The sequence below is a fragment of the Ambystoma mexicanum genome, chromosome 6p (genome assembly GCF_040938575.1).
Source record: "Ambystoma mexicanum isolate Mex_15411 chromosome 6p, UKY_AmexF1_1, whole genome shotgun sequence".
Taxonomy (NCBI): Eukaryota; Metazoa; Chordata; class Amphibia; order Caudata; family Ambystomatidae; genus Ambystoma; species Ambystoma mexicanum.
In genome coordinates this window covers 1,253,172,675-1,253,190,196 of record NC_090935.1, presented here as the reverse complement: position 1 = coordinate 1,253,190,196, position 17,522 = coordinate 1,253,172,675, and the positions used below count along the sequence as shown (strand labels likewise).

Here is a 17,522-nt window from a genome sequence, read left to right as displayed (position 1 = left end):
CAAATTCATATCATTACCCTTCAACAAACTTTCCCATATTTTACTTTTGCAGTTATTCTTAGTATTATTGTAAGCTAGTAAATGTTTAAACCACAGGGACAGCAAACTCTCACAGTCACATAAAATATGTTTGGCAGACTAGATTATATTCATACCACATAGTCTGCAATATCTAACTTCTTTTTCAATACCCACTTGTGCGTCTAGGACTTCTAATACATCACACATGTAAAATTTAAACAATAAGTATCTTTGGATAGTTTTACAATCAGGAAAAGCCAGCTGGTATTCGGATTTGTACACTATATTAGACCAAAATAAGCCGCTATTGTCTTTAGTCGCAAGATTAACCATATTTTGTTCTTTGACCGTTTCATTAACCATTTAATCTTGGTTAGAGAATATAATGGGCAGCTATGGATGTCTTCAGTTGTCCACTTAAGGAATGTTAAATGCCATTTGTGAATAATCGTTAGATCTTGTTTATTATTCAACATTTCATATTGGTCTATCATATCAACAATAAACATATCATTGTCTAATCTTAACAGTTTCGCATATAAGGTAACTATCATATATTGCACTATCCTGCTTACACTATTTAAATTGTATTCTAATAAAATGTATTCACGGGGAAGACATTTAGACATTCACAGTAGTATCCTTAATATTTTGGCTTCAAATTTCTCCAGTTCTCTAGCAAAATAGCTTCCCCAAATGTCAGCTCCGTATAGTAGACATGACACTATCTTTGCAGAGTAGAGCATAATTTGTACCTGTATTTGTATTTTATTATTTATATAGCACTTTACTCCAAAGCGCTTTACAGTTTAACAACAAGAAAAATATCAAACATGGAACATAGAAGCAATAAAATATACATGAATCAAACCAGAAAAACAGCATGTGGAACAATTTGCATTTGGGAAGGAAGAGAAGAGAAGAGGAGAGGAGAGGTATGGGAAGGAGAAAAGGGAAAGGGAGTAGATAGACTAGTAGGGAGGGTAGAGAGCATAGGGGGAGAAAGGGAAAGATAAAGGAACAGGAAGATGGAGTGGGGAGGAGAAAGAAGAGGAGGAAGGGGAGAGAAGTCAGGGAGGGGGGTGAAGGAGTGATTTTAAGGAGGAATGGAAGGAGGAATAGATGGCCATGGAGCGGATAGTGAAAGAAAGGGAATTCCAGTGTACGGGGGCAGGGCAAGGTCTTGACAGCCTATGAAATTATTCAAGGTCATACTGACTATCATGCATTTTCTCTTTATTTCATGGCAATGCAGTTTCCAGCTAAGCTTGTTATCAATAATAACTCCCAAGTATGTATATTGGTCTGCAACCTCAATGAGTTGGGTGTTAATAGACCACTTAACACTCTTTTTATTACTTATTTTTGCTTGTCTTTGAAGCCTCATTATTTTAGTTTTTCCTATGTTAATAGTGAGGTGATTCATAGTTGCAAATCTTGTAAGAGTGTTAAGCTTAGCTTGGAGTCCTTTGGGGTGTAGTGTAGCAGAAGGAGATTGTCAGCCAAACCCAGCCATCCAAGCCTAGATGTTCTGATCTTGATGTTATTGTACTAGCTTCTAGATCACTGCGCATGAAGTCCTTAAGGTAGAGATTGAAGAGCGTGTCAGATAATATACAACCTTGTTTGACTCCACGCTGGGCTGTATTTTTGAAAATACAAATATTTGTCATTGGCCAAGGGCTATTTTGATATTTGAATCGGCTGCCACAAGCATGGCTCAAATGTGTTTCCAATTCCTCTTATTTTTTTATTTTTTTACAAAGAAAACAATGGGCCTGATTACAATTCCGGCGGTAGATGTGCTGGTAAAACCGGCAAGCTGCCACCGGACCCGTAGTGAATTACCAGCGTCCGGACTTGCCTTAAACCACAGAGGTCCGCTAAATTTGGCGCCGGCAATTCTGTAAAACCCCATTCCCGGACTCCACGGGAATGGGGACCGCAGAAACACCGGCACCATGCGTTTACATTTCATATATACAGAAATAAGAGAATTCACTTTAAGTATATACAAACATGGTAATAAACTAAAACATGTTAATTGTGGATTAGACTTCATAAGTAGTTCACTTTCGATCTCCATAATACCAGAAGCCAATAAGCTAAGAGCCAAATCAATATAAATGGCAATGTTTTTCATTTTGTGAAAGAAAATGAGTTAAAACAAGGTTGTTCCAAATCAGAACAAAGAAAAAGTTTACATTCATAGGGAACGTTCCGTAATGTGTTTAGAGAGCATCTAAACTTGAGTATTCACACTCTTTAAACAGCAAGGTATTCCGAACCAAAGATCTTAATAATTAGAGTATCTTAAAGTAAATAGCTTTTACATTGTATCTATATTAAATGGTTGATTTCTATACAATGTTACAAGAGATGCTTTCCAGAACCACAGTTCATTGTCATGTTTTGTTGTCTTATTTCAAGAAATTGTAAGAGTAGATGAGTGTCCTGATTATGAGTATACTGTTTGTATTATTTGAATGTATGTTTACGATGTAGTCTGACAGTGGTTTATGATAGGCTTAAGCAGGCCCCTTAAATCCGACCCATATTAGTGGGTAGCCAGTAAAGCAATAAAACAATAAAAGTATTGCATAGATCATCAGGTATGTTAGTTCCACAGATAACAGAGGTAACAAGATTTTTGTAATGGGTATAACTTTTCATCTACTTGTCTTACGTGTTTGTACTGAAATGAAAAAAGATATTGAACGCAACACATTCAATCCCAGTTTCCCATCCTCTCGAAGTAAATAAAATGAGGTTACCAAAAGGAACCATTCTTTTTTAAAGCAAAGAGGTTTTCTTTTGTAGTGTGCACAATATTCATGAACTGATACATTTGTAATGACATTCTGTTTTCATTACCTTTTAAAATTTCTGTCATGCTACTTCCAATACATCACCTAATTCACATCTGTACCAGCACAGTGGCACTCTGAAGCTATGTTGGTGTGTGACACAAATAGTTTTTTTGTCACACTTTTGAGGTTCATGTTGACGGTTTTTCTTTGTTGATGCTAGAGTGAATTACTGCTTTGATAAAAGAAAAAATGTAACAATGGCAATGATATGATATACTGTAATGTGTCTGATCGGCACAATGCAACGCTACACAATTCTATTAATCTCAACAAACAAAACAGCCCCTTTCTACTATTCCACTGCCTAGTGTCTTTTTAATCATCCTGTTGCCATTACATGTGGTGCTGGGTTTCTTTGGGTAGTTCTAGAGCTCGTAAAAAAAAGTAAGATATGGGCAGGTACATTTTAGGCTAGAGCGAGATGTCTCTTCTTCTGGAGGCAGACTGCCATCATAGATATCAATATTACAATGGTTTGTTTCAATTACACCAATTAAAGATACAATATTGCTTTTTGAAGAGATCAAATCCTTATTGACTTGATCGATTTTGCTTTGATATAATTTGGAAGGCTATTGCCTTTAAATGCCCCACTTTACAATGTTTCCATGTCTGTCTAATGACCAATTTTGTTGTTACAGCCATTTCAATTACTTTTGTTTTGTTTGAGTCTGAGCTGGTAACTTTTGTATTCATTGTCCATTCCATAACTGTATATCTTTTAACAGATACATGTGTTAAATATTGTGTTTGCATTGTTTTATTGAAAGGTTCAGGTCATACACCTTTCCAAAAGAGGTACGAGAGAATTGGAGTTTGATTACTTAGAGGTCATGGATATAATGCAAGTAAATATTATGTGCTTATCCCGACACATCGTTTTTCACATTTTAAGATAAGCGCTCTGTTCTTTTTCTCTGTCCTCTGTGTTTGGCAATATTTTTGTCAGCAGGTAAGCGTGGTTGCTGGTCTGTTTGATCCTTTGCTCCTTTTATGTGAGGTTGAACTAGTGTTTTGAATCACCTGACATTTCTTGCGTAGATAAGACATGTATTAGAAATGTTTTTGGGTGCATGTGTAAAACTATGAATTTCCTTTTTAAAACAGATGCAAATTTCTGATGACAAAGTTGATCAAAGGGCCGATCTATCAAAACTTGCTGAATTCAGATTGGGTGTCATAGCTACTGCTGTGAAAATGTTATCGGACGGCTCCCTGACTGCGTCAGTCAAGTTAAAAAACTGCACATTGGATGATAAGCGGCAGACTGTTCAGAAGGCTACACCAAGGTATACACTTTTTGTGGCAAACAAGAGTGATTGGTATTAGATGACTGTATACATATGTTGCTGCTTTTATAATTTAATTATTGATTGTGTAAATGTTAATTATGTAAATGTTTGATGACATGAAGTATTAAGATTTGTTATCAACCATACATACTTAAGTAAATAAAATAAATACGCAGGTAGATTACATCTAGGATTGACGAATGAGTTATCTTGCACACTTTTTCCTACTTTGGTATTTTCCACACAAAATATCAGCAGGATATATGTGATGTATTTTTTTAAAGTAGCTGCATCTCAGTGTTTGTAAATGGTAACAGGAACACTAGGCCTCAACATACTTTATTGCAGCCCCAACAGCATATCATCAACGCTAAGTGATCACAAGTTTGGAGCTGTTTAAAAGTATGTTTCTGTCGTGAGTTTGGGCTGGTTATGTTGGTGCATTCAAGATTAACATGGCGACTTTTGGTTGAGGACACAACGCTTTGCTGAGTGTGCTAAACGTCCCTTCAAGTTGCTAGAATTATTGCATCCCACTGTCAAAAATGTACTGGTAATTGATCACACTTCATGGAAAAAGCTTATCTTGGCTACCGTGTTAATTCTGCGTGTTGACAACACTTTTCAATTGTTTCAGATTTACAGTTTTCTCTTGAAGCCACTTGTTCATGTATGGGTCTTTCTTTAGTTTTGTGGACACCTTATTATTCCAGCTCACTCTATTCCCTCTGTTATTTAATATCAGTTTGCATGGACCATTTACCTCAACCATGACATATATCACATCAAATAGTGTCATTTACATCTTATGGTCACTCCAAATATTTTCCAAGACAAGTCTGAGCATCAATTAACAAATGGGCAACAAATATATAATTCAATGTCGAATGGCTTGACCCTCTATGCCATGTAGGTAGTCTTTTGCCTGTCGCCTGGTCAAGCCTATTGACCATATGGAGGTCTAACCCTCTCATGGTGATTGCCCAATTTAGCCAATCATCAGCAGATTCTCTACCAATGTCATCATCCAATAAAATGCTAGGACATTCAACATGCTAGGACATTCAACATTTAAGTCACCGGCCATAAGAATAAAGCCCCTCCTATTTTGACGTTTTCCATCTTGCTATACAATTTTGTAAGGTTGTTAGGAAGTCATATAAAACTGTGATCCCTGTGTGCCAAGAGAAGTTAGAGTATAGGTGCAGATAACTCAGCAGAGTGTACTTCAGCAGCTAGAATACCAAACCGTAGATCTATAATCAGCCCATGCCCAGTTCGAATGTCTATCAATAACCCTCCCGATGGTCTTCCCAGATCATCTGTCGTAGCCGCTTGAAATACAAATTTGCAGCCGCCCAGTTGGGGACAGGCAGTTAGCCATGTCTCTTGAAAGAACATTATTGTATTCATTTTCAGTTTGGGCCAGCCGTCAGTAGTCTCTTTCAGGTGAGCGAACCCACGTGTATTCCAGGTGACAAATTTGATACTTAGGGATTTATTTAGGTCTGCCTTAGTCAATTCATCATCTGCTATTTCTGGCCCGCAAAGCTGAGGTTAGGTCAGTATAGTTTTGGCTGGTGCATCCCCTATGGTCGCTTCTCAGGTTTTTGTCTTCCTTGAGCAGTAATCTGTCATTGGAAACATTCATTTGGAATGCATAATGGCCAGTATCATAGTGGACACTTTTTTGGTCATTACTTGTTTTGATCTTAAAGCCCAAGTGTTCAGGTTTCGCTCTTTCAGACAAAACCAAGTCCATTACTAGAGTGGAAAATAAATGAATAACACATTTATTTGTTTGCGGTCGATTTGGAAAATGAATTTATTGGATGTGCAAAGAATAAATAGAATGCAGGGAGGGAATTCCTCCAAACATTGTTAATATGTTGGATCTGTTCAAGCAGAAATCAGCTTCCCCAAAGGACTGACCGGTCATATATACCGTCTTGATGACCTTTTTGTCATGTCGGGGTGCTGACTGAGCAGAAGGGAGGCATGGCAGTTTTTTGGATATCAACGCCTTCATTTCTTCACGGTGATAGGGAGGTTTATCATGCCGAGAGTGAGGAGGATTAACAGTGACATTATCAAGCTTACGATCATTCCCAGGAAGATCAGGGCCTAGGGCACCCCTTAGTACACTGTGGCTTGAAAATATGCACCTGCTGGGTTCACTTGATGCACAGCTAGAATCACATTGATTGTTCGCCATCTGAATCTTTAAGCCCATCGTTTTACTGATTTTCACATCGCAAGCAGGACTTGGGGCTTCCAGAGCAGATGATAAGTGTTTACAGGCTGAGTCAGATCGAGGCCAGTATCATTTGCCAAAAGGGGACCGCATATTGACATTGATCTTGACAGATGATGGAGAGTTGTGACACTGTAAAATTGGAGGCGGACTAGCATCCCTGGTTTCATGTTTTCTCACAGATTCGCCATGATTTCAGTGATCTGCAATCTCATCGGTGACATAGCGTAATCTCTGGGATTGTGCAGTGTGGACAGCATCGTTGATATTAGAATTTTATCTTCATGTATTTGTTGGACTTTGCTTGATTGCAAAAGAAGGTGGTCATCCATAACTTGAAGGCAAGGATCAACTTGCACCACGATCTGACCACCAGCGGAGATGGAGGCAACTGGGACAATGTGGGTGGCAGCTGTATTTTCATTTACTCGCAGGTTGCACTTTTGGGGCAGCTTGTTTGGCAGCACCGTTGGAAGGTGTTTTTTTAGATGGCGTTGTTATCATGGTGTTCGGCAAATTGATCCCTTCAACATCCGTTCCTATTATTCTTGATTTGGCATCATCAGGAAATTGCAACTGAGACCTTTGCTGTATCTCAAAAAAGGAGGTGACTTGAGGGCAGGGCATTGGTTGATTTGTACAAGATTTTCATATTGGTTACATTTTGAACACACAATTGTGACTTTTTCATTTTTCTGGCTCTGCGCTTCTTGCGTAATAGGGCACGCTTTTTGTCTACATTGACAATTTCTGTAGAGACTTTGCTTGAGTAAGCTTTGTCAAAGTGCCTGAAGAGGCAAAGGCGAGGTACCTAGTTTTTTGCCCTTTGATTCGAATAATAAGACTGAGTCGTCGAGAATTATTAAGTCTGGGCCATCTTCCTGCTTTTCAGGAAACCTGACTGGCGATATTATGTCCAACGTCTGTGCAATTGCGTCAAGATAATTAATTTGGTCCCTCACTTCTTCATGGATGTTATCATATAACGCAACAAAAGAGCTGAGTACCATGTTTAGTGCGGAAATCGTGGGTGAAGTGAAGCAAATTCTGTCGTGTAGCTCCAATAATGTGTGATGAAGGCCGGCTCTTTCCAAAGGAGGGCTGGAGTGGATGCCCTCAGTTGCAGATTGTTTGACATTCTTTTCTTCTAATAAATTTGCCAAAGGAGTTGGAGTTGGGAGGCAAGTTGTCATTGGAGTGTTCTACTGATTGGCTCCCCATGGCAGGGAAAGGCACTGAGGTTAAAGAAATACGAGGAAGTCCAAAACCATTGATTCAGCCAGATTTATCATGCTAAGATCATTCACGTGTGAATGATCTACGTTTTCTGGGTTCCTCAAGCGATCCAGGATTTGATTTCTGTGCTAGAAACGGATTTTGTGAAGAAATTCGTATTTAAATTCTGACCAGGAGGGGACTTTTTCGTGTTCAGTGGTGTGAATTATGGGAACCAAGGGGCTCATGGGTTTTTTTTCTGGGGCAACTCAGCTATTGTCGATGGAAGTGCCTTGTGCCCTAGATTTGTTAACAGTTCGCCAACAAAGGGCTTTTTTTTGCATATTAGCATTCCTGTTTGCTTTATTTGCGGACACAAGTTTTAACGTTCTCATGTTCGGCTTGGCTCCACCCAGACTTCTGAGGCCCATCCGTCCCATTGTTACAAAAAGTAAGGCGCTGGGACCAGGAAGGTAAGCTGAGTGAGTGGGGGCTGGAGAATAAGCAAAATAGCTCACTCACCCAAAAGACAGAGAGCACACTCGAGCAGCAGACTGCCGTTATAGTGATCCACTGCCACCAATTGCGCCTGTCCCTGAGCACAGACCGCAAGTTCAGCGTCCTCAATGCGGCAGCACCGGCTCCCATGTGCAGAGGATAATGAGCATAGTATTTTGTCGCCAACATCACTGTGGCAATGGCCGTCGTCTCACTCAAACGCTAGAAGAAAGACCCTCAGACGTCACACTGACAATCCGAGCTGCCTACCGAAAATGCCTGCAGCCACTTCCGACAGCAATTCCGTATGGAAATACTACAGCTTGACCCTTAATAGCAGATAATAGGCTAATATATAATATTGGATGTTCCAGTCCGTCATGATTTTGAGATAGGACGCCCCCTAATCCTGTCAGGGAGGCATCGGTCTGTAGAATAAAATCCTTAGAGAAGTCTGCCACTTTCAAGATGGGACTTTGACCTCTTCCTCCTATTTAACCTTTTGGGGCTCTGCATTCCTTAATTTGTCTGTCAGCCTCAATGTTTTGCTAGCAAAATTTGGAATGAATTGTCGGTAACACCCTGTCAACCAGAGCAAGGCTTTTAAATCCTTTTTAGTTTTTGTTGTAGGGATCGCAAGAACAGCCCTAACTTTTTCCTTTTGAGTTTGAACACTGCCATTTCCGACAAAGAATCCCAAATATTTAACAGCTGACTGGGCCGGTTTGCATTTCTTAAGTTAAGCCGTCAACTCAGCTTTTCTTAGGGCTCTCGTTACGGTGTATAGCTGACATAGAAGGTTTTCCCATGTCCTACTGTGGATCACAATGTCATCGATGTATGCTCCACAAAATTCCTAGTAAGGCTGTAAAACCATGTCCATTCATCTCTGGAATGTTGCAGGAGCACCATGTAAGCCGAAAGGACTTTGAAATGGAACAATCATATGGGAGTGGCAAATGCAGTTTTTTCTTTGTCAGGTACGAATAATGAAACCTGCCAATATCCCCTTGTAAGATCTATGGTTGACAGATAGACGGCATTACCCAATCTGTCAATAAGATTGTCAATACGTGGCATTGGGTAAGTGCCAAAGGCTGAGATGTTATTCACCTTCCTAAAATCTATACACAACCTTGCGCTTTTATCTGGTTTTGCTACTAGTACAATGTGGGGAAGACCAGGGACTAGTTGACGGATCAATTATGTTAGCCTTAAGCATTTGTTCCACCTCCTTGATAACAATATCTTTGTGGGCCTCAGGTAATAGATACGGCCTTAAACGTACCACCTTGCCTGCTGGAGTACGAATATGATATATGCCCTTCACCTTCCGAGGTTCCTCAAAAAAACCTGATCAAGGAGTTCTTGTTGTTGGTTATTTGTAATTTCACCTCTTCTGGTACTAAACATGACAATATGGTGGAGTTAGATTCAGAACGATTCTCCTTCCACTCTTTTAGTAAATTCACATGGTACACTTGCATCTTTTGCCGTCGATCTGGTTGGGCAATCTTGTAATTACAGAGCCAATATTCTCTACTACTTTATATGATCCATGCCAATTAGAAACCAGTTTATTGTCGGAGGTAGGTAGGCGCACCAGTACTTTTTTCCAATGGAGAAAGATCTTTTTTTAAAATTGTTTTTATTAATTTCCTTAAATGAACAAGATACAACCAGCAAAGTGCGCTAACAAATCCCAAAACTCCCCACTCCCCTCCCTTTGACACACCATAGCTTGACCATGACCACCGGTTCTATGAATATAATTTACATGGGCCATTATTGTAGCAAGTTAGTCCTCACAATCCTCCAGCGACGTTCGCCCTATAAACAGCGATGCACGTGGATGTACTCCCGGCCCCCTGACTGCCTGCCCAAATCCCCCTTCCGATGCCCCCCACCGAGGTCCCAGTAGGTTCAGTGGCAGGTTGCTGGAGCAAATAATGTGTATACGCATCCCATGTACTGTTATCACAACACCGTTGCCTGTTCATGGATCCCCATCCACTCACCATATCATTACAATGCATAATGTCATCTTTCCATTGTGAAATTTTGGGAGCCCTACCCATCCCCCACAGCATGGCCACTCTCCGTTTAGCCAGTATCAAAAGCAGGGTCACCAATTTCCGCATTCATCCAGGAACTTCTTTAGTGTAGCCCAACAATCCCATCATTGGTTCAGGACTCATTGTTTGGCCCATAATCCCACCAATCGGTTCAAACACTCCCTCCCAGAACTGTTGTATGTTTTGACAGCTCCAAGCAACGGGAAGGATATCGGCCATTTCTGAGTGACACCTTTTACATCTCCCTGTAGCATTGGGGAAGAATTCCTTGATTTTAGCAGGCGTGTAATAAAATTGGTGAACATATTTAAAATGGATCAGTTTGTACCTGGCATTGATAGCTCCCTTCCGAACTCCCTCACAACAGTACTTCCATGTGTACACTGAGATCTCCCTGCCTAATGATCTCTCCCATTTTTCCCTCGGGTGTGATGTCCCCATGCCCCTGGATTGGATGAACTCAGAGTACAACTCTGTGGTTATACGTCTTCACATCAGGCCTTTAAGTGTCTTATCCAAAGTGGGGGATGTAGGCGGCTAGTCGGGAAAGGTACTAAACACCAAACGGAGACTCACCTTGAGCCTGAAGTATAGAAATGTGTCGAGGGCTGAAAGTGTCCCCCTCTCCCTCAACTCCCCCCAGGGACACGAACCTTCCCTCCGGGAACAGATCTCCAAAGCATGTGATGAACAATTTTTTAGTCATGTCTACAAAGCTTTTTTCGTTAGTGATGGGTATCCCTTGCGTCTATATAACTGAGAGCCGGGGCGAGTAGAGAACCCCGCCTCTCTTTTTTTTTCCCCCGCCATACACGTTATCTCCACCAAGTTCTTCGGGAAGTATACACGGCTCGGGGTCATCAAGATGACCAACCTGAGCATATTGAGCGCGGCCACCGCCCGCTCCACCTCAATATCGCTACTGTTGTGTTGTAACCTATGCCAGTATACCAAAAACCCAGCTTGCGCCACCTCATAGTATGTCTCAAACGCCGGAAGCGCTAGACCTCCCTCTGACACAGGAGCCACCAACTTGTCCCACGAGACTCTGGCCGGTTTACCTGCCCATATGAATTGCAATATTGCGGCCTTCAGGTTACGGAGAAAGATCTTAGAGATTTTTTTGTTATGTGATAGTTTCTGTTGTTCCTGGGCTTTAACCATATGGGTTTGTACCAGAGATGAAACAGCCGCCATGTGTACTTTCAATCTTGTGGCAATTTGAGAGAATAGTATTGGAGCCTCTTCCCTTTCCTCCCATGTTTCCCTTAGCATGTCCAAGACGTCTCTGGGTTCTCGCCTATAAAGCATTTTGAATCGTGAGAACCGAGTAGACGCCTGAGGTGTCTTTCTGATTGTAAACAAGGCCCAGGGAATCATTTGGTCACAGTTTTTCCCATCCTGGTCTGCCAGCTTTTGTAGAATGGTTTTAAGACTTTTATTAAACCGTTCCACTAGACCATCTATTTGTGGGTGATACACCAATGTCCATAAAGTGGTAATATGTAGTAATTCCTTAACCTCCTCCATAAGTCTACTCATAAAATTGGAACCTCGATCGGTTAATATTGTTCTGGGAATCCCACCCGAGAAAAGAAGGGGAGCAGTGGTTTTAAAATCTGCTGCGTGGTACTTTTTCGCAGGGAGAAGGCCTCTTCCCCATTTTTCTGTATCAACACTTTTATATCTCCTCTACAGTCCAGGTCAATCGCCCCAACCAGGACAATCTAGCCCAAATTTCCCAGTGAATAGAATGTATGTTCCCTGGTGTGGTATTAATACAAGATCCATAGGGATAGGTTCTCTTTCTTTCAAAGGGATAGTTTCTGGTCTACTACTACAGATATCAAATCCGATGGACCAAAGGGTCTGATGCTCTGTTGCTCAACATTTCATATTTTGGGGTTCCTCAAACTGTTTGTTGAACTGCATCCCCTACTGACACCACATGTGAGACAGGCATGCTATCAAGAGATGACGCAGACAACAATGTTGTAAATTCTAAACAATACACTTATTTATTTAAGATCAGGATGCTGTAAGGCCTAGTTTGCCCTATCTCTAATTTAGGATTTCCCTCAACTGATGCAACTAAGGAAAGTCTATGTTCATAAGTCCAAAACAAAAAGTCAGTCTGTGTCAACTTGCCCTCAAATCTAACAAAACACTGTGTAGGGAGTTCTGCTGGAGATCTTCTCTGGCTCCCTTCCTCAAGTTCAAAGCATATCAGTTTACAAAGCCATGTTCCAAAGGAGCTCAGGGTTTCCTTCCCCAAGCTTTAAAAAACGGGTTCACAAAACAATGTTTCAAAGCAGACCAGGTTTCCCCTAGCCAAGCTTTAAAAACTTTGATTCACAAGGTTCAACAACTGTTCTCCAGTATTCAATAGGGTTCTAGGTTCCTCTTCCTAAGGTTCAACATCTCTTTTAACAACCTTTAATAGTCTCACTATAATCGACAAGAGCTTTGGATTCCCTTCCCAAAAGCTCAAAACAGTTTGTTACAATATTCAACAACAGGTTTCTTGTTCTCCTTAATTACTTCCATGGCTGGTTGGGATTACTTCCATGGCTGGTTGGGGCCCTCTGGTCTAGGCGCAGTTGATGGACTGCCTGTCCAGCCATTACAGGTCACGCAAACATATGCCCTTAGTTTCCCAAGCTCTCTTCATTGTGTTTAGCTCAAGTTTCTCAGCAATTACTAATTTCTCTATATTTCTTAAACCCCTTTTCTGTTCTTTAACAATAGCCTTTCTTCAGCTTTCCTTGTTTTGCTCACACTTCATTTTGCCCCCATTTTCTGCTGCACAATATCTTTCCTTGATACTTGCAAGGGTTTGCCCATTGTTCAAAAACCTTCAATCAAGTGTCTTTTCTTACGCGTGGTCACACTCATACATTTTTTCACACACTTTAGGTTTCCTTGGCATCATTCAATTCTTTGCTTCTAACATTGCTTTTCCTCTTGTTAAGGCTTCTCTCTTTCCTTCAGAGACATTTGACAATGTGCCAACTGCAATCGGCAACTCTATCTATCCAGCCACTTGCATTCACTCATACACCGGGTTTCGTAACAAAACTCACAGGTAGCTCTGTGGGTTCTTGCTGCTTCTTCGCTCCCACGGTTTCTGCCCTTAGGCACTCCTGGGTTGCTTCTCCACCCAGGGGAACAAGCACTCAGAAGCTGGCAGTAAGGAGCCGCCTGTCCCTAGGGCTTCCTCTTACTATCGTTGCTGTGTTCAAGGAGTCTCGATTCTCTCACCATGCTCCTGCAGACAATCTCTCCCTGCTTGACCACTGCATCTTGGTGTTCGGGTTTCTTCAGCTCCACAACAGCTCGAAGTGACTTCCTTTTTCACGCCTCTTTTGCTCTCGGGGCTTTCCCATTTTATACAGCTGCCAGTCAATAATAGGGTGCATGTGTGAGGCATCAGACTCAATTGCCTGACTTTGCCTGATCCTATTAATGGGATATGTTTGTTTTGAGTAGTAGCATGCCTCATAGCCCTCTTCCTCGTCTCAGTACTATACTGGTGTTTCCTACAGGAGTTATCCATTAGTCCTTGAGGCTTATTCCTTGTTTCAGTACTTGCTGTGAATTCAGAGAGTAGGACACCATAGGAATGGCAATATCCTATGAAGGCTGAGGAAGAGTAAGGTAAATCATTGTTGGAAAGGGGGGATACTGTGTCTAGCCTTCAGGCACCCACTCCCCAATGGCCACCTGAACAGAAGATCCCTGGGAATAGGTAGTAGAGTGCCTGTAGGTTTCTTACAGTACTTCCTTCTCTAAAAGAAAGCAAGATCAGACTCCAAATCAAGGACGCCAAGCCAAAGTCTCCTGCTAACACTGTGACTCCCAACACACTGTGCCGCACACCGTCTGCGCCCTACGCTGGGACTCGAAATATGTAGGTTGAGTACTTCCTTCTTTAATAGAAAGCGAGATCAGAATCCAAATCAGGCATGCCAATCCTGAAGTCTCCTGCTAACACTGCGCCTCCCAAAACACTTCGCCGCACAACACTCATAAAACATTGCAAATTGGATGTCGCGCGGGGTGCTTAGGAACATTTTGGTAGGGCGTTGCTACAGAGCTTCGTAGTCTAACATCTAGCCATCCATCCATCCTCCGTTGAGGGAAGTGCTTTGGGAGTTGTGAGACAGGCCTGGTATCAAGAGAGACACAAACTTAAAAGATATACGTTTTGAAAACCTTTATTTACTAAAGTTCTTGGGTTGGAGTAATGCCTAACTGACCCCAGCACTAAAGGAATGGTTCCCTTAATGTTTCTAAGGGCTGTCGATGTCTGAGAGTCCAAAATAAAATGTCTGTTTCTAAACCTATGCCTGCCCTCACTCTTTAACAAGAATGTGTTAGGAAGTATTTAAAAAAAAAAAGTGGGGGTTCAACAAAAATAGGAAAACCAGGACTGGTTTCAGATGGTCTTGCCACCAGGTGTAGGATAGTCGGCTTTAAAAGAAATTAGTTCAATTAAAAGGACTGTTCATAAGACATTTTCCATAGTTCAAACAATGTCACTGGGCCTCATTACGTGTCCGGCGGTAACCCTGCAGGTGAAACCGGCCGTTTGCCGCCGGACCCGTAAAGAAATTAGCAGCACCTGGATTCCTGGTAACACTGGGGGATTACAACCCTGGTGGTCCCGGAAGTCAGGCGCCAGCAATGCCGTAGTGTGCCGATCCGGAAACAGTAGTGCCAGTAAGCTTACCGGCACTGTTGTTTCCGGACCGGCACACTTGTTATGAGGCCCAATGTCTTTAATACCTTGGGGTTCCCTACCCCAAGATTTATTACTTCCACGTTCAAAATGTAACCAAAAAAAGACATTTCTTCTTTAAGCATCTCAGGTTTCCTTTCCTCACGCTTTAATTTCCTTCAGTAACACAAATAATCAAAATTCCACTTTGATAGGCCTCTTAGGCATCCCTTCCCCAAGCTTAGGCCTATTTTGTGTTTCAAAATACAAGTTCAGCTTGTCAGGATGTACCTTTATTTCATATACTATTCTTTCAAGGTATAGCATCGGAGACTTTCGAGCATGCAATGTTCTTTGCTCTTCCTAAGCGCGACCACTCTGAGTTTTATCCCCTCTCTTTAATTTCCTGTTCTTCCTTCTTTTAACATATTACCTTCAGGGGCTTTCTGCACCCCCTTCTTGTTCTTCTCTATTTTCTTGGCTTATTTTTGTGACAATTGGCACCTTTAACTTCTTTCGTGAACACTTGCACTCGTTTCCTTTCTGTGCCCACTGGCACCTTTTCCAGCTTTCCAGTGCACACTTGCACACTTTCCACTCGGCCGGATCACTTGAACCCTTCTCTCTTGTTTTGGGTCGATAGCGCCTTCTGTATTACAGTTCTTTCACTTTTTGCCGCTTGCAGGCTCTAGTTTTCTTGCTTTCTCTGTATCTTGTCACTTTCCTTTCATTCTATCTTGTTTTATTAGTTTCTTTCAATTCTTTCCTCTTTTCTGCTCTGTGCCACTTTATGCATTCTTTTCACCTGCTCCACTTCAGTCAGCCGCATGCTCCCGAGTTTGTGTGTGTGTATCTCTCTCTCTCTCTCTCTCTCTCTCGCTCCCTCTTTTCTCTCTCTCGCTCCCTCTTCTCCCTCTCTCTCTCCCTCTTCTCTCTCTCTCTCTCTCTCCCTCTAATCTCAACACCTGCCCCCAGACACCCTTGGAGCCGTCACAGGTCCCAAGGGAGCGCGCAATGTTCTGACTGCCAATAGCAGTCTGCAGGGAGCTTTGCTCAAGCTCCCTGGAGACAGAGCTCCCTTGCCACGCTGCAGCCCCTGCCCATCAATGCCAGGCCAGCGTCTCAGCATGCTGTTTTTCTCTGGGCCATGTCCACAGCTCGCTCATTTGGAGTGCAAAGACCTTTTAAAGTTGTGAAAACGGTCAAGTGGAGTCGCGTGTGAATGGTCAGTCGGTGCCTGACTCTGCCTGACCCTATTAATGTGACAGTTGGAGTTTATATAGTCGCTTTCCCTTACGTTCACCACATTATTCCTATGCGATATCTTCATTACTGCCGGCTGCCTCTTCCTCATCGCAGTATTGATTGGAAATGGGGAGGGGGAGATGGAATAGGTTTGAAAATACCCCCTTGAGGTTGAGGGAAAGAGTTTAGATGTGTAATGTGATTTATATTGAGTTCTGATCACCTTATCAGAGCATTGTCAGGGAGTATAAGAAAATCTCCTAGTCACTTAAGGAGCAGTTTGTCCCCTTTATAAACGTCTACCAATTGCTTATACGTATGGTGCTCTGGGTGGTATTCCCTATGATTTGGAGAAAATGAATAGATCTCATCAGTTCTCTGACCTGGTGTCACTTGAGCCTACCTCCCTCTCCCTCTTGGGTAACCAACTCTTTTTTCCTTCTTACTCTGGGGTCACGAAGGCATCTGGGATGCTCTCCTCCACCACTACTGTCCCGTTATAGTGCCGCGTCTCGCCTGGGGTATTCCTACAAAGACAACCCTGGACTATCCTACCCCAGTGATGCTCTCTCACCTGTCCACCACCAAGGTTGGGACCCAAAGTGATGGCCCTCTCCTGGCTACTTGAATAGAGGACTCTCTGGGTCTGGATGGGAAAATACCCATAGATTTCCTCAGAGTCTATCAAGATGCATAATCTGTGGGAGAATGTAATGCATTCCATTGAAGGAGAAGTTACATACCAATAATTTTCTTTTTATGGATTCTTCTCCCACTGATTCCTCATCACCCTCCCAGCCTACCCCGCTTGGAAGTTCACTATCTTTTGTTGACGTGCCTGTTGCCGCATTTTTTAATGTGATAGTAAAAAGGAAGAAATGGCACTTGACACTGCAACAACAACAAAAAGGTGATGATGTAGATGCGTGCAATTAAGGCACTCAATTTGTTGTTATATCACCAAATGTGGACTGCCTTTTAGTGGCTTTGCTCTTTACTAAAAGAAACCAAAAAATGGCACAATGATTGCTATTTTGTTTATAATGGAGGTCTGCTAGCCTCTTTGGTTTGTGTAAGTTTTTCCTCAAAGGCTACGCCTGGGGGAGGAGGCAGTGAACCGAGGTAAGGGGTGCAGGGGTAGTACACAACTTAAATACGCCGATCAACATTACGTTGAAAGTCGAGGCACAGTGCCGAGTCACACTATGCCCCCTGTCTAAATTTTCCAAGCAGCTCGACACTGGATGGGATATCTATCAAGATGAGGAATCTGGGCGAGAAGCATCCATAGAACATTACCAGTAACTAATTTCTGCTTTTGGATGTCTTCCT

The 17,522-nt window shown here is 42.1% G+C and overlaps 1 protein-coding gene across 5 annotated transcripts in view; it reads left to right on the top strand.

The window, feature by feature from the left end:
• Positions 1-17,522, top strand: part of VPS13A (vacuolar protein sorting 13 homolog A) — a 2,994,934-nt gene that overhangs the window by 1,486,890 nt on the left and 1,490,522 nt on the right. For all 5 annotated transcript variants that reach the window (XR_011280366.1, XR_011280367.1, XM_069625905.1 and 2 more), the window contains one exon: positions 3,999-4,180. Coding sequence is in view for 3 of the 5 variants with exons in the window: in XM_069625905.1 (XP_069482006.1) it covers positions 3,999-4,180 (182 nt within the window). In the remaining 2 variants the exon portion in view is untranslated. The remainder of the gene's footprint in view (positions 1-3,998; positions 4,181-17,522) is intronic.